We start from the raw sequence: 23887 nt of genomic DNA on the forward strand, positions 1-23887 counted from the left end.
CTTGCTTCTAGTGAAAAACAGAAAATGCAAACATTTCATCTAGCTACAGCCAAGCCCCCAAAGGACAGTTTCACATACAGAGTTCTAACAGTTAGCAATGGAACACCTAGAAACATTCAGCAAGCCAGGCACAGTGGCACACGCCTGTAATCCCAGCACTCGGGAGGCTGAGGCAGGAGGATCACTGAGAGATCAAGGCCAGCCTGGGCTATGCAGTGAGTTCAAGGCCAGCCAGGACTACATAGTGAGACCTTGTCTCAAAAAACCAAAAGTAATTAATTAATGAAAAATAAACATTCAGCAGTCCTAAGGATGATAAGCAATTTCTAAAAGACCCCAACTGTCAAGCGTCTGGGTAGCTAATATTCTAGTGGACAAAAAAGGAACTCCTCCAATGACAGATAGCCCAGCTTTCACTTTTGCTGCAAGGACAAACCATACAGCACCAGAAATGTCTCCCTAACTCCCAGGTAAGAGGAGGCACACGCTACCGGCAACACAGGTGCCAAAGGAGAGAGAGAGGGTCACTCCAAACAGAAGCTTCTTCCTGGGCTATCTGCCTAGTTTGTCATCCTTTCTGAGAAGAGGTCTTTTCTCAACAAGGAAAGTCTCATTACTTACCTTGCTGGACCATTTGCGAGCTTCATCATGGAGCTGCCTGGCAGCCATCATCATGGGCTGGTTAATCACCTCCCCGGCTTTCTGCTCAGGGAACTCTTCATCCTTCTCCTCTGGAGGGGGAGGCCTGGGTGGAGGGACCTCACCCTCAGGCAGAGGTGGTTTGGGAGGAGCAAGCTCATCTGTTAGCTAAGAAAAGCATAAGCAGGTTGTAAGTAAAGCCTGAAGAACTCCGTCCTAGAATTCTTCCCTCCCTCTAAAAACCATTTCTAGGAAAGCCACCCACGTTGACAACATAGAAGGCCACCCACACTGAGCCCCAAGGACCATCTGCTGCAATCTCTACAGAAGTGTATTTCTTTCTCCACAAAAAGCCAGAAGTACTGTGTTAGTCATATCCAGGGAGGCACATACAGCACTGCAAGATCAAGGATTCCTAAAGACAGTCCCCAAACCGGTGAGTTCTCATTTGGATTTCACCAGAGGGCAGTTGAAAGGCAAACAACTTCCCAATTAGGCCTCGGATTCCTCATCTGTCAAGACCTCTAAAATCCTGCTTCTCTTGATTATGTAAGAAGCCATCCTTCTGACCCTAACTGTCCATTGAGACCCTAAACTTGGGACGCTGGGGAAGCTCCAGTTCTTAATTATGTGCCCAAGGACCCAATTTTGTCCTTGACTAACTTAATATCTTTTACTAACATTAAATGAGAAAATAAATTGTTGCCTTGATAAACCACTCCTTCTATCAAAGCATTTCTAATACTCTTAGTTGAAGTAAATACCTAAAGATAATTGCTATTTCTGTTTGTAGGATTTGTATCCACAAGATATGCCCAGCTAGCTTCCTCCTAAATGATGAAAAAACATTCACGGTCTCTTTGATAGGTGAGGGGAACAAAAGATTTTAAATTACATTGGGTAAAAATAAAAAGCAGTGTGTTACTAGGGCCAGGGATATAGGTCAGCGGCCCAGCACCTGCCTGGCAAGCTCAAGGTCCTGAGTTTGATTCCTGGTACCAAAAACAAAAACAAAAACAAAATAATGTGTTACTTTTGTTACTAGAAAGGAAAGAACAAAAAAGAAAATCTACTCAAGATTCTAACCACCTTAGCTTTGCCATGAACAATCTGGAACACATAAAATATCCCTCCCAGAGGCTGTGCAAATTATTTTATCACCACTCACCACCTCATCTGCACTTACCAAAGCCAGCTCCTCTGCTCCAGGGCTGCCCCTCACAGCAGACCAATCCCACAGATGCCCTCCGACCTGTGCATGAGCACTGGGGTGAGACTGCACTGGGCTCGGGAAGGAAAATCAAAGATCTGCCTCTGACTACAGACTTCCAGACACTTCCAGACACCTGGTTCTTTAAGCACTAAAACACAGTCTACCTCTGTCTTGCCAGTGCCTCGGCACCCTAGTGCTCAGTTCTCCCCGTCTCTCTGAATTGACTTACACGGAGCTGTTCTAGGTCTGGTGGAGGAGGCGGGAAGTCAGGTTCCTGAGGTTGGAAGGCTTCTCTGACCTTGGCCACAGCTCCCAGGATCCGGTATCCTGAGTCCAGGAAGCTCTTTTGCAGGCCTAAACACAAGACACTCACTTTCAGCTGGGCAGGTCAGTGCCCCAGCAGATGAACTGGTTTTCACTGACAAAAGCTGGATGTGAAGCTGCCAGTAAGCATCATAGGCAGTGACTGAGGGGAAGGAAGGCAGGACAAGTCAGATGCCCTGCAGCTTACAGCATGGGAAGGGGCACAGACAAGCTCCTGCTGCGGTATTTGGGGCACTTTCTAGCTGCACAACTAACAAGTGCTTAGGAGATTCCTGGTGTGAACACGCCAACCTCGCCCATCACCTCGTACGAAGAGGCAGATCTCTCACACAGAACCTGGGAGGCCTCAGTGTCAGATGGGGCACACATACCCTGACGCACCTCATCTTTCTCCTGCTCCTTTGCTCTACCTGGCATTCAGCAGGTTAACCCGTATGTGCTGTGTCTAGTCAGAGGGTATTCAGGGATCTACTCAGAATATCGGAAGCCCCAATTAGGAAACCAAGCATGTGTAGCAACGGGAGACTACCAGAAAGATTCTGCCTGGCCCAGGGATGAATAGGGCAGCCCCTCCTCCCCCTGACTGACTTCTACTCACAGACAAGATCAGAAAGATCAGGCATTCAAAACAGGAAAGAATTTAGATGATTCTAACCAAAGGAGTGGCTCCAACTATGCTCCATTTTAGTGGTACTGAAAATATGATTAAAATCCAGCTGAAAAAAAAAAACTGGATTCTTTTAGTGTGGGATCAGTGAGACCAGAGTTAAGAAGCTCTCCAGATTTGCCAGAAATAGAAAATGCTTTATAGAGACAGGCATGTGAAGAAAGGCGAAAGAAAAGTTAGGGGACCACCAGTAACATAAGCTAAGTGATTTGTAAACTGATTATCATGAATCTTTTGAGAAATTTCCAAAATGATGACGGAAAAGACCTAGGAGCCATTTGCCCAAACAACATTAAGAAAGCACAGAAGAGTTTCCCAGAGGTGAGTAAGCCTGCCAGCACTTAGATGTGAACAGAAAACCACCGAGCTGGCGCTCTCCAACCGTGTGTCTGTACCTTCCGCAGCAGGCTCTGTAGCTGGCGATGGTGAGGTACGTGTTCTCCCATCGCCTCTCCTCAGCGAGCCTTTCAGCTGAGGTGAACCACACCATGCATCGCTGCTTACCGGGGTCAGAAATGTTTCCGGCCACAGCCTTCGCATCCATCACCATTGGGGAGATCGTTTTGCTCAGTTCATCAGAGGCAGCTTTCACAGCCTCGCGGAACTTAGGATCTTCAGAGTTCTCCACTTCCCTCTTAGCCACCAGTAGGATCCGGTTGGCCCGACGAGCAATGCTGGTTGCCCCAGCAACCAGCATCTGAGGCTGAATGTTGGCCATGGCTACCTTACACTTGTCCAGGTCTTTTTTAATTGCTTCTTCAGAAGCATCCAACAGAGACTTGGTATCAATGGCTTCGTCCACCAGGCCTGTCAGGAGAAAAAAAAAAAAAATAGAATATAATTTCTATTTAGAAGAACAGGACTCCAAAACACTGTTGTCCATTCATTTCTCATGAGAAAACACAACACTCAGAATCCTCTCCTCACTTGAAGCTCTACCTATGCAATCAAAAGCTTCCAGGTAAACACCAGAGTGAGGGAAAAAAACCCTGAAGACAGAGCTGAGGTCATGTGGAGTCACCTCGTTTATACTAACCGTGGTCACTGGTGTTCTTGCATCCACCACCGAGCGCCAGAAATGCACAGACATCAGGAGGAGGCAAGGATTGCGTCTGAAATCCTCACCACATCACCGCCGCATTATCTGTTAACATTTTCTCCCCTCCTATCTCGCTGCCCAGCCATCTGTTGATTCCTGGCAGCTTGCAGTGCCCAAGACGAGCCACACGAAGACTCCAATAACCCTGCCAGCCTGTTTCTTATTTCTGTTACCTCTCCTCAGACACTTTGGGAGCTCCACTTTCATCTCTGGCCGCTACAGACCCCTTCACACAGCAGGTTCTGCAGGGACAGCGAAGAGCCTACCCTCCCCATCTCCTCCCTTTTCTCCCATCCCTCCCGACACAGAGAAAGACGGTTCAGAACGCGCTTCTGCAGTGTCACAGACACAGGTTTGTTAATGGTTGGCTTCTCCTTTAAAAAAAAAAAAACACTATGTAGTTGATAAGTTGGAGGAAACTCTGAGACAAGTTGTATTAAATGGTAGCTATTGTGGTTCCTTGAAATGTGAACCTACTGAAAATGACAGGGACACTTACTGTATCCACAAACACCGCCTCCCAGCCTGAAACCAAACTCTGGCTCAGACTGGGCAAAGACACTATTCAGAGAGCAGATAGGAGCTGCAACAATAAACATCACACCGAGGGGGCAGCACTGAAATAAAAGGAACTCAGTCTCTCTTTGGACAAAGTCGCAAGGCTTGAATGAGAAGCCGCCACTGCTCGGCGGCCTTAATCAGGGCCAAGTACACTGCTGAGCACATGACCACCCCGTTATCCAATTACAGCCGAGTAACATAACCAGCGCTGCTTGGGTTTCTCAGGACACATTCCTCACGGACCAGACAGCAAGAACTTTACACAAAACTCTACCTGTCATTTTTTCAACATTGTCAATCCATTGATTCTTCATGGTTTCAAAATGTTCATAAGCAGCTTGATTTCCAGGGTTCCTAAGTAAGATGCGAGCAGCTGAAACCACCTGGCAATGATAAAATAACCTTTAAACACCCAAGTACCGTCACACTGAGAATACAAACCTGCGGCGACGCTTTCTCTTCTTTACCTACAGATGGCACCATACAGCCAAAAATCCACCGGTCTCTCTTCAGGCTGAACACACTAGGTTTGGTCTCAATAGCTCCCCCAAGTTGGCAGTGGGCAAGTCTCACAAAGGTTTTACAGTCGTGACCTGATTTTATTCTTTCTTGGTGGTGTTGAGGATCAAACCCTGGAGCTTGTGAACACTAGGCAAATGCTCTAGCAGGGAACTGCATGCTTAGCCCGCGTGGCCTGAGTTTTTTAGAGGAAGGTGGGGCTGCTGGGGATTAAACCCAAGGCCTTCCCAGTAAACTACATCCCTAGCCCTTCCTATCTATCTATCCATCTATCCATCTATGTATCCATCCAACTACCTACCCAGGGTCTCACTAAATTGCCCAGGCTAGGCTTGACCTTGAAGTCTTCCTGCTTCCCAGGGTGCTGGATTATAGACACACATGCACCACCTAGCCCAGCCTGTCCTGATTTTCAGAAGGTAAGAAAGTATCAGAGTAAATGAGTGTTTACTTGGTACTTAGGAAGAACATACAACAAAATTGACATCAACTCTTCCATCTTAAAAGCCACCAAGAAAACTAAAAGCCGGTGTAGCGGTACATGCCTATAATCCCAGCACTCTGGGAGACTGAGGCAGGCAGATGGCAAGGTTGAGCCCAACCACGGCGACTTAGCAAGACTCTTGTCTCAAAATAAAAAAAAGGCCAGAGATGTAGCTCAGTGCAAACTAAACCAAAGGCCCTGGGTTTGATCCCCAATACCAACCCCCCTCCCCCAAAACCAAAACCCAGTAAAAATCACTCAAGCACGAGTATAAACCGTGTACCTGTCTTAGTGCTTTCCACACTACCTTTTGCAATGCTTACAACAGCCCTGCATGAGAAAGAAGACAGGTACCATCTCCACTTTGCAAATGCAAAACCCAAGACCCAGAAAATGTGACTTGCTCAAGAGGTCCCAGGTAGTCAGTGGCAGTACTCAGGCAAGAAGCAAATAACATTTACTTAGTTTCCTGTCAAATACTGGCTGTACACACATATCCTTAGTTCTCAAAAAAATCCATTAGGAAAGAATTAGCTCCATTTTAGAGATGAGAAAACTGAGCCTCAGTTTTACAGAGGAGCTAGGTGTGATGGCACATACTTATAATCCCAGCATTCTGGGAGGCTGAAGCAAGAGGATCTCAAATTTGAGCTCAACCTGGGCAACTCAGTAAGAGCCTCTTCTCAAAAAAGAAAAAATGGGCTAGGGATATAGCTCATTGTGCAGGCCCCGGTTTCAGTCCCCCATATACTGGAAGAAAAAAAAGTTACAGAGTATTCAAGTTCTTTCCCAAATTAGCATCTTAAACTTAGTTTCCTGTTTGTTTTTAGGAATCTCAATTTTATACTGAAGTTCTATGTTTCATACTGTCTTTTACAGAAGTCTGTTTGTCTGTTTGTTTGTTTGTTTGAGACAGCATCTCACTATGTAGTCCAGGCTGGATTTAACTCAGGACGATCCTCCTGCCTCAGCCTCCCAAGTGCTGGGATTACAGACATGTACCACCACACCTGGCTCCAAAATTTTTAAGAAAGTTAAAGATGTGCATATTTTATAAAATTTTATTTAAAAGCTGGGTGAGTATAACCTTTGAAGAGCATCTAATGGCACTGGGATGTACCGCAGTGGTAAAATACTTGCCTAGTATCAATCAAGCTCTTGGCTTGATCCTCAGAGAAGAGACAGAGTGAGACCAAGAAACAGAACCTAGTTTGTTAACACGCCAAAAGGTAAAGCTGAGCAAGTAATGAGACTTCCTATTTCCCCAGCCTCTTCCAAGTTCCCATAAAGCACATATCACAGATTCATAAAGCTTACCAGAGACCAAGTTCCCAAAATATTACAGGTACTGAATAAATATTTGTGGAATAAATAAAATGAAAAGTAATAGATTTTCTATAATCCGAACAGAAGTACACAAATGTAATACATAACGATGGGCTGATACTTTGAAGAAAAACTCACCGCCTGCTGGAGTTTGAATTCCTGTCCAGCTTGTATTCTTTTGTTCCCAATCTTCTTCTATGCCCCAACTTACTATCTATACTTTGGTTATATAATTTCATGCCTTGTGCCAATTAAATAGAAAAAAGAACAAGTTATGGAAACTTGATCTTTTTAATCCCCTCAGAGAGATGCAGGGGAAAGTCAAACTCTGAAATATAAACCAAATAACCTCTCAAGGTCACCCAAATCTCCTCAGTATACATGTGTGCTGGGAAGGAAGGCTGCTTTACTAATTTTTCTACTTTTAAAACTAACATAGGGCAATCGTAAAAAAATAATTCAAACAATACAAAATGCATATGGTTAAAAGTCCTATATAATGCTAGTCCTAAAAATCACTAAGTTTAAGACTGTGCATGTAAGTTTTTAAAATATGACCTACAGTAAGTTCAAACTGCACAGGACTGCACAGGGAATTCTCTGTGAAGACCGAGCAGAACCCACCTGCGGCGTGAGCTCCCGGGCCGTCTTCACTGACGCCTGAATGCCTTCCACCGTGGATTTGTTGGCTGTCCCCACTGCAGCTGCCTTCTCGGCCGTGGCCCCTAGCCTTCCTGAATGGTTTTCAAAGTTTGCTGCCCTTTCATCAAACACCTTTCAGAAAAAAAAAGACAAGAAGATTCAGTAAGCTGGGTTAAGCAGCACAAAACAAAGTCTCTCTTTAAGTAAACTGAAGCAACTACGCAAAGGCTTTAAGGATGACATCAAACCCTACTGCTAAAATAATAGTCAAATGCCAAATGTTGGCCTTGATGTATTTCCTCAGGGGTGTGGCCATTACAATCATGTATGCACATACACACACACATGTGCACATGTGCAATCTTCCATTTCAGTCAGCCTTACTTACCAAGTACAAGCAGGGCACGCGGTATCAGCTACTCTGCAACAAGGAGCTCACAGAATCTGAAGACTAACCCCCACTCCCAAGTCTCCTAGTTTAAAGAAGACAAACCCACTCCAGCCTCTACCGTAAAGAGCTGTGCAGAGTTCAAGCCCGGAGTATCCACCAAGAGTCCTCGCCTGAACTCCAGCCTCCCTAGGACAGCAGCCCTCGTGTATCCCATTACCATTAATGTTGTAGAGACTCTGCCCTTGACCTCCACAAGGGAACACATACCTGGTGTTCACACGCGGGCCTGCCTCCAGGGCAAGGGCGGGTAACTTTTAGTAATACTGAATGGAAGCCATCTATTTGTTTATTCAGCTCTCAAATTTTAAAAAAGTTAACCTTTCCTTCAACATGCAAGCTCATGCATCGTGAAGAAGCCCATTTAACTTACTTACTGGCAAAGGCCTTTCCGTCATTTGTTGAGTAACGTTAGAATTGAGACCTGAAAAGCAAAGTATCTATCCCAGGAGCACTGGGGCGGGCTCACGCTATGCCAGAGCGTGTGAGGGCCTGTGCGGTAGAGTACACCCTCCTGTCTTCCTCAGGGCCTGCCTGACCGTCCTGGTGTCTAGTTCTGACCCTATGCAGACAACCTCTCAAGGTTTTGGGTTTGAGGGCAGGCTCCAGCCTCATCGCCAGTGGTCTGAGTCTATCCTGTTCAGTCTCTTCCCCCTTCCAGCCTCTTGTGTGGATTCGGCTTCCTGGGTTCCCATCATTTAATGCTCAGAACCTCTGCCTGAAATCCCCGATCCTCTCGTTCCTTCTCCTGGCCTCAGTCCTTGGTTTTTACCCTCGCTGTTCTCCTGCGCTCTACCTTTTGCCTACCTTCCTTGCCATCTCATACCCAAACCATATCTGCTGCTCCAATGATTTAACTGACTGCTTAGTATACTTTTCCTGTCACTCAGCCAAAATTTACTAACCACCCACTGCTACGTGCCCAACACTGGGCTAGATGTTGAGGACACAAAGATGAAGAAGACGTGATTTCTGCACCTCCAGGAGCTCAAGGGGCAGGAAGGGTATACAGAGAATTTTTTGGTTTTTTGGTCTTTTTTTTGAGATAGGGTCTCGCTATGCAGTTCAGGCTGGCCTTGAGGTCATTTTGTAGCCCAGGCTGGTCTTGAACTCACAACAATCCTCCTGCCTCAGCTTCCCAAGTGCTGGGATTACAGGCGTGCGCCAGCACACCGAGCAACAGAGATATTTAGAATATGGTATGCTGTGTGCAAGAATAGAGCTGAACATGGATATTATGGGACAAAAGGAAAGGGACTTAACCTATCTAAGAGGAATTAGTGGAAAAGAAAACAAGATAAGTAGGCAGAAAGACAGAACTGACACAGGAGGATCACAAGTCTGACCCCAGCCTTGGGCAACTTAGTAACTTAATATAAGAACCTGTCTCAAAAATAAATAAATAAAAAGGGCGAGGAATAGAGCTCAAGGTAAAGGCCTTGGTTTCAACCCCAGTACTGGGGGAAAAAAGTGATAATAATAATTAGAGCTGTAGAAGCATCGAAGGAAAATGCCAAGAACTCAGGAAATATTTGTCAGATCACATTACCATGCCCGAGTCCCTCATTAGCATGTGAGGGTGAGTGGGAAAGTCTACGCCGACACACAAATCTCCAAGACAGAACAGGAGACAATCAACAAGTCTGAGGCACCTCTGAAGTGTCTAGGTGCAAAGGGCTGGACCTACTGATCTAAAACTCAGAGACGAAAACAATGAAAAAGCAGCAAATCATCCGAGCCTAAAAGGACCATGCGCTGAACTACCTAGTCACCTAGGCAAGGAAAGCAAACAGCCGGCACTGGCAAATGAAACTACACGAACATTCCCCACGAACTCCACGCTCTCCCGGGTGCCTGACCCGAACGCCTTCTCCTTTGCTTCCGTACCACAAAGGCCAGAAAGCTAAAGATATCCTTTCCCAGATTCCTTTGTCGCTGAGGCGACCATGGGATGGAGTTCTAGTCGGCAAGACATAAGCAAAGCCTCCCGGAGGGTTTCTGGAAAAGCCTTGACTTTTTGTCACTCAGCACCGATGGTGTGCCCAGTACTGTTGTAGGAACTGGAAATGGAGCAATCCGGGTTTCTGCCCACACGGAGCCTGCACGCCAATGTGAAGGACACCGACAAGCAAATAAGCGAGGTGAACACGTCAAGTGGTGACAAACGCTAAGGAGAAAATGAGACTATGGAGATTACGGTCATAGAGGAGCATGATGGGAAAGGCCAAGCACCACCCTGAGGTCAGGGACGGAGACGGGAGCAGGCTCGGGGATGCACTGAAACGCCTTTCCTGCCCACGTGGGCTTCCAAGAGCCAAGGGCGCCCATCTTTCCCCACTCCACCTCCAGTCACTGCACGTTACAGGGCCACCTGGGGCGAATTTACACCACGCAAACCCCAGCATCATACAGCCGGGGTGGGTCTGTTCTGCAGAGCTGCTTCCCAGCTCCCTGTGGGAGCACGCTGGCCTCCCCCTGGGACAGGGAAGAGTCGGTGAAAGTGTCCCAAAGAAAGACAGCAGACAGTTTTTTGTTTTTTGTTTTGTCTTTTTTGAGGCAGGGTCTTGCTATGCAGTTCAGGCTGGCCTTGACCTCACTCTGTAGCTCAGGCTGGTCTTGAACTCGCGCCTATCCTCCTGCCTCAGCCTCCCAAGTGCTGGGATTACAGGCCTGCGCCACCATGCCCGGCTTAACAGCAGACAGTTTTAAAGGACTGTCCTGACCGCTGTGACCGCTGTGACCCTAAGAACATCGGCAGCTGTGACTGGAGTTCCCCACCCCTCATTTCTTCCTGCCTTGAACACAATGCCGGTGCAGCAAGAGCCAACTCACAGCACAAGGAAAAGACCAAGAAAATCACAGAGACGCCGGCTTTCATGCTTTTCAGCTTCTGAACCGACAGCGGAGCTATCTACTTCCATGTTTCCTGAGATGTGGTAAAAATAATCCCTGTTTGCTTTCATCTCTGACAGCCTTCTACTGCTTCCAACTGAAGCCATCCATAACCGACACAGCCGGGAGACTAGAAGACCCTCCCGCTTCTGTTCCTCTCCCTTCTATCCACAACTTCCCAACCGCGCTGCTGAGGGAAACTGTAACCACGTTTTACCATTACAAATACGTACATATTGGAGCTCCAGGGGAGCAATCCCTTAGCGTGCAGTACTCGTACAAATGCACGTCTGAGGCTGGCCGGAAGAAGACAGGCACCTACCTCTTCCCTATTGGGTGCATCCGGAGGGGCCGTGGCTGCCACTGCCAATAGCTTGATCGGGGTTGTGGTGTCACTGAAAACATCTGACACCTCCTGAGTCATAGCCTCCTGCATCTGCGCTTTCAGGTCCTTAAAAACAGAGTTTACAAATAAAAATCCCACCAACATCTCAGAAGCAGATCTTCTCCCTGGCACATCACTCATTCAGCTTTACTCAGTAAATATTTACTGGGTGGCCGCTGTGTCCAGAACACGGAGCTAGCACAGGACTCGGTTAGGAATCCTGGCCTCTCGGAGCGCAGGGTCGGACAGCGAGGGTGAGACAGGACCCTCACGTCCCTCGAGACCATTCTCCCCAGTCCAGGAACTGTACTTCCTTTTTTAGGGGCCTCGATGAGGTGACACCAGAATCACAGGGCTGAGCCCAAAGGCGGCCCTGACACAGGGCTCCTCACTGTCTTCAGCGCTGGGGAGACCTAACGCTGGCCACAGTACCTGTGGGTCAGGGCCGCATTTCTCAGCAATTTCTTATCTTAGGCAAGAAATCAAGAACGGGAATTAAGTTGCTAGAAACAGCCAGTAGCCAACAGAAGCACTGATTTCTTAACAGGAGTCTATAAAAAAGGATTCTTGGAAGTTCTTTTTTTTTTCGTATCCATACTATTTAGTCCAAGTGAAGTTTTCTGGATTTATGCAAAGAAGCTCCACCACCTTCACTGCTTCTCAAGCCCATGATTTTATGGTTATCACAAAGTTTTCTTTTAAATATTTAAGTTTCAAAACGAATTTATTTTAAGAAAAATACTGGCTCAATAAAAGCCCAAGTAGAACACAGCAAACACTATGAGAGAGCCCTTGATTGAGTGAAATTTGGAAAATACCACTTGAGCTGCTCCTATACACGGCTAAGCTTTTTCCTAGTAAGTTTTGCGTTTCCTTAGGTCCTCAGTCACACTTTGTCTTTCCCTAAAACCCAAGAAACCACGTACTTGTAACAACCCTCCTTCCCTCCGTCATTCCGCAACGATGACACGCGTAAAGATGGTAACGCTGTGTGCTCCCAGGCCTACCTTTAAGGAGTCTTGCAGCTGCGCCGCCAGGGCTCTGGCCTGAGGACTCTCCCCTTCGCCCCGGGCAGCCAGGTCGGCCAGCTGCGCTGTGAGCTGCTCCACGCGGTCACACCTGGCCAGAAGATCTTGGCGATAAGGCCCCATCATGACATTGGCCAGGCGATGCCCTTCAGCCACAAGCCCCCGGATGGCAGCCTGACCTACACCAGGAAGAGGAGACAGCCTCAGCGCCATTCTAGTAACCTTGTTTGTTTGAGCATTTAGGACTAGGCTGGGGTTCCCTGAGAGAAGAACACAAAGTAGTATAGCTAGGACTAGATAAACTATACCTTACTACTACTGTTTTGTCCTGGCGCAGGCCAGGCAAGCACGTTACCGCTGAGCTACATCCCCAGCCTCGATACACTAATCAGTCTTTCCTTCCTCCTTCTCTGTGTGTGTGTGTGTTGCCTGGGTGGAACTCGGGTCTTGCGCATGGAAAGGAAGTGCTCTACCCCAGCCAAACTAGTTTTCCTCTTTTCTTTTTCTTTAACATGGGTATTTTTCCACTTCACTAAAATGTATTTTAAAAACATGATGTAGGGGTTGGGGTATAGCTTATTAGTAGAGTACATGCCTAGCATGAGTGAGGCTCTAGATTTGGTCCCTAGCACTGCAGAAAATACTAAGAAAGAAAACATGATTTGGCCATGTGTGGTGGCCCACAGTTTTAATCCCAGCTACCAGGGAGGCTGAGGCAGGAGGATCTTGAGTTCAAGGCCAGCTTAGGCAACTTAGTAAGATTCTGTCTCAAAATAAAAAGACCATGTAGTTCAGTACTCCATGGGTTCAATCCCCAGTACCAAAGAAAAAAAGGGGTGGAGAAGAAGAACAAGATGAGGAAAAGGAAGATGAAGAAGAAAAAGAAGAGGAGGAAGAGGGCAACATGTATTTTATCATATTAACTATAACTATTTCACCACTTACGGAACACTTACATTGTTTATCTACATTCTTCTGTTAACTCCTTAAAAATAAATTACTTTGAAAAACAATTCCTAAAATTCAAATTGCTGAGTCAATGGGTATGAACTTTTGAAAAGCCCTGAACATACTAAATTCAGAAAGTTTGTATCAGTTTATTCCTACACCAGTAAGCAATACATCAGCCTAATTCTCTAGCCTCTCACCTACAACAAACATCACCAAATTTAAAATTTTATCTTTTTATCAAATATACTGCAAAAAATAAATCAGCTTCAGCAGGTCTGCTATCATAAAGTAAATTCTTAATGGATTCTTGAGCTCCATCCCTAATGTCTCCCAAAAATAAAAATTTTAGGTTATATTTTTATTTTACTTTGAGTCACAGTCTCACTAATTTGACTAGGGTAGCCTCCAACTTGTGATTCTCCTGCCTCAGCCTCTCAACTAGCTCTATTACAGGGACATACCACCACACCTGACTAAAATTTTAGATTAATTCTTCAGGTTGACTGATAAAACTGAGCCCCCTTGGCTGGGGATTTAGCTCAGTGGCACAGCGCCTGCCTGGCAAGCACAAGGTCAGGAGTTCGATTCCTGGTACCGGAAAAAAACCAAACAAACAACAACAACAAAAAACTGAGCCCCCTCAAGTGAAGTAATGTGGATAGTTAGGTGCTTTTTTTATTTTTGAGACAGGATCTTGCTATGTAGTCCAGGCTGGCCTTGAACTCACTATGTAGCCCAGACTGGCCTCAAACTTACAGCGATCCTCCTGTCTCAGCCTCCCAAGTGCTGGGATAACAGGCATTGCCACCACACCTGGTTAAATTATATATGTAGCTGGATCCTTGGCAAGGACTGTAAAAATGCAAATAACTAGAAAACAGAGGGCCACTAGGACTGGCAACAATTAGCTCAAAGCTTCAGTTCTGACATGAGCATCTTTCTATCTGCATGACAAAAACACTCTCTCAAACTTTTCGATCAAATCACAAGGATTTTCATAGGGTGCATTTAGAAGCACAATCACACTGTCAAGTGACTAGTTTAGTGGCTGAAAAGGCCTTCAGCACCTTGTTACAGATGCTGCGGGACCCCTAGGAGCAACCTGTTTACCTACACCAAGACCAGCTTAACGAGGTTAAGTGCACCGATCCTTACCGACGCCCCGGTCATCCACTGTGGGATTATCGATCCACCGCTGCGCTTGCTCGATCTTGCCCTCGAGGTGGACAGCTGCTTTGGCAGGTCTGCTGTTGGCCACAGCCCTGTTGGTTTTGGTCTGCAGGTTCTGCAGGGCCGTAGCCACCTGTTTGGCCAATGCTCGGGCCTCTGGGGAATCTCCTTTTCCCCTACAGAGAAGAGAAAGTAGCCATCCTGTCACACACAGAGACACTAGTTACACTGAGATGACAAATTGCTAATGATCGTGATCAGCCTGGTATGAAAGGGGTGGTTTACATATTTGGCTCTTTAATAAGAAATAAAGCATTTAAATTCAGATGGCTTTGGCCCAGTTAGGACATGAAATAAGAGTCTGAATCAGTTGGTTCAGTGGAGCTCAAGCATTCGGTTACCTGCACTGAAGCCTCCCACCCTTGGCAACACCGGCTCCCTCTGAACTACGTACAACTAGTAGATGTAGTTACAGTAGAACTATACAGCAGCACTATCTTCTGAGTCCTAATTCTGCCAGGTGCTGGTACAAGTACCCTTCTCATGTAAACCTCACAAACCAATGAGGTAACTTCACCTTTTTACAGAAGGAGAAAAATTTTTTAATTAAAAAAAAAAGCTTGAAAATTAATTTTAAAAAAATAAAAAAAAAAATTGAAGCTGAATGCCGCAAGGTCCCATCCTTCCTTTGGTGAAGGTGGGCTCAAACCCAACACTCTGTTTATAGTGCTCACTCTGAAGCTGCTACAGTATCTGTGTTCCCTTATGCTGGTATCATTCAATCCCCAATCCCTGCCATGGCACATCGAACTGGGTTGTTATTTAACTAAAGGAAAATGTACTATAACCAGGAAAGGAACTCCATTAGATTCAGGACTAGATTTAGGTGGTTCTCAAAGTACAGTCTGAATAAAAGTCACCTGGTGTCTTTTTTTTTTTGTTTTTTTTTGTTTTTTTTTTGTAAGACAGGGTCTCGCTGTGTAGCTGGGATCATATTTTTAAATATACATACAGTAGTTTGCCAGGCATGGTACTCCAGGCCTGTAATCCTAACATCCAGGAGGCTGAAACAGGAGGATCACCATGCATTCAAGGCCAGCCTGGACTATCCACTGAGACCCTGCCTCAAAATACACACATACAGTTAAACCCACCATCCAAAGAGACTATGATTAAATATGCCTGGGGTGGGGACCACATTTTCTAACAATCTTCTCTGGTAATCCTTGACTGTACTTCAAAAACACTGCTCGGTCGACAATGGGAAGATCTGGAGCTGGAAAGTTATCATAAACCTGGGCCATTGTAGTCAAAGCCAGAGGAAGAACCTCTAAATAAATGCCCAGAGGGAAGCAGACACGAGGATACCACAAGATTAAGAGGTGGAGGGAGAGGCTTCTAGATGCTACAACACCTGGCCACAGTCCAAGCTACTGGCATCCATCAGATGCCCCCACAGGTTTTCAATAAACCTCTACTTTTTTCCCCCCTGGTACTGGGGATTGAACCTAGGGACCCAGTGAGCTACATCCCCAGTCTTTTTTTGTTTTGAGACAGCATCTCACTATGTAGTTCAGGCTAGCCCTGAACTCATCATGTAGCCCAGGCTGGCCTTGAATTTGTGGTGATATGTGTGAATTCCTGCCTCAGCCTCCCAGGTGCTGGGATTACAGAAGTGTGCCACCACACTCGGCTGTTTTTTATATTTGAGACAGAATCTCACTATGTTGCCCCGGCTAGGCTTGAACTTGCAATCCTCCTTCCTCAGCTTTCCAGGGCACTAAGATTACAGGCATATTCCATAACCTTCTGATTAATCTCACCTATTTCATCTGTAAAACTAAAGAAATAAACCCATCCTCCAGAATGACTAATTTAGGTACTCTTTTTCAGGAGCTACTTTATGATTTTCAGTTTCTATAACACTCCGCATCATAAAGCTAGACAAAAAGTCCTGGTCACAGTTACTCCTGCACCAAGAGGGTGCACAGAGCGTGTTTCTGTGAATGTTACAGCAGCACGCACAGTGACAGCACACGTGACCACACGCAAAGGGCGACTGTTGTCACCACCCGTTAATTACTCTCTTCACCATATATTAATGACTAGAGACCCACCTACGCCAGCCATTATATTTTATAACTGATAAAGTACACATTTTCTCACCGAAACAATCCAGGAACGTGGGTATGACAGTGATCTCCAAATGACTGACCCTGACACATAATCATTGAGCTGCTAGCCAGACTGGTCTCTGAAACCACAACCTCCTGCCTAGAGTATGTCTACCCCACTCTGCCAGACTTGGTTCATGGTGCGAGGCAGAAGGGTCCCTACTTGCTGGCATTGTACTCTTAGTCCACAAAAGACTTCGAAGAACTCTAACGGATCTCTCAAGGGGCAGAAGAAGAACAGGAAACATACAGGTTAAATGAGAACTAGAACGTCTCAAGACATGTGACTGCGGTTATTCCAAGAACAGGGCTGGAGGACTGGGGCAGAACAGAAAGTAACTTCCTTTTGACATTACACCCTTCCTTGGTGTTTGTTAAGAATGTATCGCAGGTTTTTTTTTAAAAGACCTAGATACTTATCAGAACAGAGCAACTCGTCTTTTCCATATAATCAACGCAGGTGCCAAAAAGGAGAGGAAGCTGTGGTGAGGATGTTTTTACAGAAACAATCACCAAGGAAACGTAATTTAAGAATCTTTTATAATTGCTACCTAAGAAATAACATTAGCCAGGCATGCTTGTGCACACCTATAATCCTAGCACTTGGGAGGCTGAAGCAGGAGGATTTCCAGGAGGTCCAGGCCAAGCAAGGTTTGAGGCCAGACTGAACTACACAGCGAGACCCTGTCTCCACAAAAAAGCGTTGCTGGGTGAGGAAGGAAATACCCCCTTATACCTCTCCCCTTCCCCATGCACACACATGGGCCACAAAAATTACTTTCCTCCTATGTCTAGGAACAGGTATGTCACAAATAGCAGAGAAAGTCCTAGTTTAGGAATTATAAAAACATAATTTTATATATGTTTATTTTATATATATATACTTACATGCATTCAGCCTATAGGGATTCAATTCTGTATGTTGCTACAGGAAAACAAGAGGAGAAGGAGAAGGCGAGAAAAGAGGTATTAAAGAGCAATTAAAGCAGGGAATACATACTGTCTTCGCAGATCTGCTAGCTTAGAAGTCAGAGCAGATATTTCTCCCAGGGAGCGCAGAATGTCATCCCTCTCCTTAGGGTCATCACACAATTCTGCTATCTTCCGAGCTTCTGCCAAAGCGCCCCGAATCTGCTCTTCTCCTTCGGGTCCGCCATTTGGATCTGCAAGCCAATTCTACACACAGAAGTGAGCAACCTGCCGTCTGCTCTTTAGCCACATTTAACCGAACTTCTTCCGTACCCCTAAAGCCATGGGTGCCCCAGGAATCATTTTTACAGTGCTAATTCTCCGTGTTTTATTGAGGTTCTCAGCTCAGGTAAGATCGAATCATCCCCCCCAATCTTTTTTTTTATGCTGGGGCTGGAACCCAAGCCCTCGTATGTGCTAAACATGAACCACACCACACCCCCGGTCCTTCCCTCTTTTTTAAAAAAATTTTGTCCATTTCCATTAGAAGAAAATATACTCATGAACTTTATCTCATCTTTGAATTTTAGTGAGGAACTTTTCTTTTTGGGGTCCTGGAGATTTAACTCAGGGCCTTGCACATGCTAAGCAAGTACTCTACCCCTGAATATACTCTGCAATCCTTTCTGTCATTTCATTTCCTTTTATTTTATTTCATCCTGAGACAGGGTCTTGCTAAGTTGCCCATACTGGCCTTGAACTTGCAAACCTCCTGCCTCAGCCTCCCAAGTAGCTAGGATCACAGACAGGCTTATGCTACGATGTCCACCTCTAAGAACATTTTTTCAAATGTTGTGATTGTGAAATGCTTTAAAATCATTTAACACACAGGCAATCAGAAAAAGGTAACCCTTCAACTCTGCTACGACCAAATACAGTTGTGAAGCCTGAAACGAGGGACGGTTTCGGCCCTGCAATCTATATCAGGAATGAGGGTTTTCTTGGTATCCCAGGTGTTTGTTTTTAACTTGTTGAAGTATTCAAAATTAAGACCTTTATTTCAAAATAGAGATGAGCATTAGCCTAAACCTGTAATGGCAGGGAGGTGTTAACACTCCTGACTGTGAGGAATCTGTCATCCAGCCTCACTTAGAAACACCCATGATCCGCCCACAGTAAATAAGGGGGTGTGGGTTATTTATGGAGCACGTTCTCTCTTCCTCCCAACCCCCTGGCAATCACTGTCACTACCTGAGCAGCATCGATCTTCTTTGCAATGCTCTGCTTTGAGTTTGTCATGGCTTCCAGCTTGCGAGCTGCATTTTCCACTTTTGCTGTGAGCACATCCAGCCCTTGGGACACCTGCTGGGCTTTCTGCATTGCCACTGGAGAGGCTCCTTGTCCTCTGCTCAGACAAACGAGACGCTGTCACTGGGCCCTCTCAAACACTTCATAACAACATATTCCCAACACCACAGCGCCGGTCATTAATGCACTCGTCTCCTTCCTTGTCTCAGGACTCTCAGCCAGCGCAGGAAAACACAGCTGAAGGAGACACGCAATCCATCTCCTTTCTCCTCTGCTCTTAAAAATATACATTCGCTTTACAGAAATACAGAGCCGCTTTTAAGTCAGAGCAGCAAATTTTGGTAATTATTCTCTTCTAGGTGGTGATTATATAAGCAAATCTAAACTTCGGTTGGCAAATGTGCTTGGGATCTTATTGCTGGGAAGAGCTTTGTTACCATAGTAATGTGTGCTTTAGAAGTAAGTACCCCATTCAACTGTCTTTTTTTTTTTTTTTTTTTTTTTTTTTTGTGGTTTTTCTCCGGTACCGGGAACCGAACTCATGACCTTGCGCTTGCCAGGCAGGCGCTTTTGCCGCTGAGCTAAATCCCCAGCCCCCTCAACTGTCTTATTTATGGGCGAGTGTACACCAAAAATTCTCCCCAAGGCAGCACACGTAGTGTTACAGAAAATGCACCACACCGAGACCAATGAGATCTGCACTCACAAACTAAATCTCGGCACTCAGGCAACTCTCTTCGTGATGCTTCACCCCGCTGGGCTCTAGAGAGGTTTTTCTTTGTATACAACAGAAACAACTTTAAAAATGAAGGTAGGCAATGGTACAGTGCTTGTCCTGCTTATTTAACAGAGTAGCTCCCAGCATATACTTGAAAACACGCGGACAATAAAGCAATACAAGTATCACAAACTACTACTACAGCTACATCACCAGCATTACTATAATGAACCTAAGGGTGATCTTAAGTCTATCTTCCACTCTTAGGCATCCTACAAATTGTTTCCCATTAAGTTCCTAAAGAACTCATTTCACTATTTTCCTCTCTAAAAAATACAAAAAAAAAAAAAAAAAAATTATGTGAGTTAGTAGGAAGTTCTTTTCCTGAACAAGTTTTCAAGTCATAAAGTATGAGTTGCCATCTTTTTACAAACTCAGATTTTTTAAAAATTCATCCAGCCTAGCGAACTCAATCACAGGAAAGGTAACCTTGTCACTTGGGAGAATGGCATGGCATATTTTAATCTGTGCTTCCAGCTTGTTTTGTTTTGTTTTGTTTTGTTTTGCTTGGTTTGGTACCAGGAATTGAACTCACGAGCTCGTGCTTGCCAGGCAGGCACTGTGCTGCCGAGCTGTATCTCCCCGGCCCTCTTTTGTTTTTTTGAGACAGGGTCTCACTGTGTAGTGCAGGCTGCCCTTGAAATTACTGTGCAGCCCTGGCTGGCCTGGAACTTGCAGTAATCCTCCTGCCTCAGCCTCCTGAGTGCTGGCATTATAGGTGTGCACCACCACAGCCGTCTGAGCTTCCAGCTTTCGAATGAAGCCCAAAACATCTTTGTTTCCCTTAATAATTATATGAACCTATCACTCACTTATGTATCGTTTTTTAAAAGCTATTTTTCATCTACAACTATACTAGAGATAATGACCTCCATAAATTTATTGTCAAACATATAAAAGGTACAAATACACCTTTTTTCCTCTCAGACTTGAGGCAGAAGTCCTGGCATAAGATGAAAAGACTTCCATGAAGCACACTACTTATGATTTAATTTGCTTTTTCCCCCCTCAATTGTAGTAACTCATGATGAGGAATTGTTGGGTACGTAAGTCCAAATGTGAAGAAGTAAAATATGTATGGACTTCCTTTAAAATAAAAAAGTTTAAAAAATAATAAAATAAAAAGTTTATTGAGTCTCATAGAGGTTAAAACATAGTCTTATAATCTAGAATCTCTTCATGACTAGAAACAGTGAAGCAAATGTGTTGGCCACTGAAATGATAAATAGCTGGGTATATTTAAGAAATGCCAACAGAAAGAGAGCTTTCTCATCTTGCATTCTGAAAAAGACACTGAAGGCTCCGCTGTGAAGCAGGCCCAAAGCTACTCATCACTGTTCTAGCCTTTTCTCTTTCCAGATTAATGGTCAGCCCCACCAACAACTACCTCATTCTCCTGCTCACACTCAGCTCTCTGGACACACACAACTGTGTATTTGAGAATTCCGAGGGAAAGCTGTCTACTGCACTGTGAAAGGCTTCTGACAAAGAGGCAGAAATGAGAAATTAGAAGAGCCAAGAATCTTGTCAAACTGCACCGGCATTTCTCCAAATGGGAACAAACTTCTTTTTGTCCCTTCTGCAAAGTTCTTGTCATGCTCATGACAAGCGGGACTGACTCTCAGCAGAAGAGGGATTCACTGAGCCCGGGGAAACCACGTTTGCTCAAGCCGGTTCTTCTCCTCTTCGAGATAAGAATACAACGTGCAGCCTGGAGCTCGGAGGGCTACTGTGGACCCACAAATCCACGGAAATTATGTTATTTCATGAGCATTTCCACTGCATCTTTGTTAGGTGATGATGAATGCTTTCAGCAAATTATAAAAGCAATGGTCCAAAAGAGGTTAACACATTCCTGCCGGCTTGAGCTACCGGTGTTAAACCTGTGACGGTCCCAACAGGCGGCTTGTACCAGCCAATGCGATTGTCCCATGCTGCCCGATGGGACAGTCAGGCACGTGGCACTGGTGTCTCAGAGCCGCCTGGCAGCGAGACATACGAATTATAGCCCTGTTGTGAACGTGTTGAGATCCTCTTCTTCAAGATCGGTATTCGTACATGGGAATAATTTGAGACCCTGTTTCTATGGATATCCTGTGTATCCCAATGGTCTCAAGAAGCTTCATGACATTCTCAAAACAGAACTAAACTTTATCTATACAAGTACCTCCACACACTTCAATTTTTCTTTATATCCATATCATAGAATTCCATAAAAGTGAGAATCTTTTTGAACTTTACTAATTAGGTCTATATTATACCAAGTTCTCAATAGCAAACTATACAGATGTATTTGGCTTTTGGAAGGAGTTCTAAAAGCTAAAATTTGAAGAGCATAAAGGGAAGGTAAAAAGAATTATAAAAACAAGTAAGTAATGGTGAAACACAAACTCAAATGAGCCCAGATTGTTACCATCTTAGAGGATAATCTATTTAAATGATTTTTTTAAAAAAGACACAAAATAACTGAAGTTTTCACTCTCTGTGCTTCTTTTTCTCTTCCTGTATAGAAGATGTCTAACCATGCCAGACTTCCAACACTGCCCCTTAGTGTTCATAAGCCTACGCTAGAAATAAAAACGCAAGTTTCCACTTCAATTATAGAGTAAGTTCCACTTTTATTATTAAGCATCTGATTTTTTTTTTAGACAAGGTCTCACTATGTAGTTCAGGCTGGCCTTGAACTCAGTATGTAGCCCAGGCTGGCCTCAAATTTGCACTGATCCTCCTGCCTCAGCTTCCTGAGTGCTGGGATTATAAGTGCACACCACCATACCCACCAACATCTGTATGTTTCCTAAGTTCTGGTAAGGGAAAATCCACCTCAGAAGAATCATATGATACCCGTGTTATATATTATCCAAAGATAACTCAGTCAAACTGGCATGGACCTGCTCTAAATCACACCATGAGGAGTGAGCTACCTGCCAATGTCCGGTAAGTGCAGAGGAACCTTACCTGGCTCGGAGGTCAGCCACTTGATCAGTCATCTGCCCTAGCATTTTGCACGTTCCCAGGATCTCCCTGCGTTCCTTGCCTGCACAGAGCTCACCAACTTTTCCAGCTTCATCTAAGATCTGCCTGATGGCCTGCTCACCAGCATCCCCTAAAATGAAGAGATACTCGATATCTACATTGTAGACACATTCATTATTCAGAGAGAATACTCTAGCAATCTTTCCATTCATGAAGGAATGGGTGGTTTTAAATGAGAAGACAAGTGACTAGAGGGCACTCCATCTGACAGCTCGCAGCCAAGCACCGCCCTTGCAACCATAGGGGGAGGTTTCAAACCACCCCTCCACTGCTGCTAAAAAATGACACAGGGGCCGGGGATATAGCTCAGTGGTGCAGCACCTGCCTGGCAAGTGCGAGGTCCTATGTTCGATTCCCAGTACCAAAAAAAAGATACAGAAGGTTAGTACGTCCCAAACTTGCTAAGAGTTCCATTCTGGGAGAACTGTCTGTAAGCTGACTGTTATGGTTTATGTCTGTGTGTCCCCTCCAAAGCCTCATGCAACCATGGGGCAGGCTATTAGAGTTGAATGATTGTGGGTGTGAGAGCTACACCCGCCCTGGGGTGGAGAGTTTGCATATGTAAGGGAGAGGAAAAGAGTGCTTGAGGACATTCCTCCGCCATTGCGCCCTGGTGTGTGGTTGTTGCTTAGCTGTGTTCTGCCGCCCTGAGATGCAGCCCTCTGCCATGTGCCACTCTGCCTGATAATCTGCCTAGTACGGACTGAAACCTCCACAAACTGTAAGCGAAATAAACCTTTCCTTCCTTAATTTTGGGCGTCAGGTATTTTGTTCCAGCAGCGAGAAAAAAGTAACCGAGACACTGACAAAGTGTGTCTTATACAGCACACCTGTGAAAGCTCGCGACTCAAATGTGCATAAACCGGGGACTTTCTGCGCTGGGAAGCACATCCATCTGGAGATACTGAACAGCTGCTGGTTAAGAACATGGGTGATGAAAACAGGCTCTAACTGTTTCACAGCACTCAGCACTCCAACCTCCGTTAGGCTTTTCACATTCACCCAAATATTAATCCGAGACTGAATAAATACTAAATTAGGAAATCCATAAAGCCAAACCTACTTGGGTCTTATCTTTATATAGTCAACTGTGCTTTCCAATTCTTACTGGCATCCGTATTTTAATCTGCTAAATTAAGTACTCTGTTGACAGAAATGAAAGTCTGCCCAATGGGAACTAGCACAGAAGAGCTTTCATCCAAAACAGTTATCCTTCTGATTCAGGAAATGGGTGAAGAATGCTCAGCTCAGCTTGGTTAACGCCGATGAGGGGCCACATGGTCTACACCTTCATCCTCTGACGGCCTCCCAATGCTTCCGGTAGTCAGAACTAC

At 45.2% G+C, this 23887-nt stretch overlaps 1 protein-coding gene across 3 annotated transcripts in view; it reads right to left on the bottom strand.

The window, feature by feature from the left end:
- Vcl (vinculin) overlaps positions 1-23887 on the bottom strand; it is a 107256-nt gene that overhangs the window by 9994 nt on the left and 73375 nt on the right. For all 3 annotated transcript variants that reach the window (XM_005389935.2, XM_005389933.2, XM_005389934.2), the window contains exons 8-18: positions 22476-22623; positions 18683-18836; positions 17523-17698; positions 14334-14524; positions 12207-12406; positions 11137-11265; positions 7457-7606; positions 4778-4886; positions 3348-3650; positions 2082-2206; positions 622-807 (exon numbers count right to left, since the gene is read on the bottom strand). In XM_005389935.2, the coding sequence (XP_005389992.1) occupies positions 622-807; positions 2082-2206; positions 3348-3650; positions 4778-4886; positions 7457-7606; positions 11137-11265; positions 12207-12406; positions 14334-14524; positions 17523-17698; positions 18683-18836; positions 22476-22623 (1871 nt within the window). The remainder of the gene's footprint in view (positions 1-621; positions 808-2081; positions 2207-3347; positions 3651-4777; positions 4887-7456; positions 7607-11136; positions 11266-12206; positions 12407-14333; positions 14525-17522; positions 17699-18682; positions 18837-22475; positions 22624-23887) is intronic.

The sequence above is a fragment of the Chinchilla lanigera genome, unplaced genomic scaffold (assembly GCF_000276665.1).
Source record: "Chinchilla lanigera isolate Chin_1 unplaced genomic scaffold, ChiLan1.0 scaffold00036, whole genome shotgun sequence".
NCBI lineage: Eukaryota > Metazoa > Chordata > Mammalia > Rodentia > Chinchillidae > Chinchilla > Chinchilla lanigera.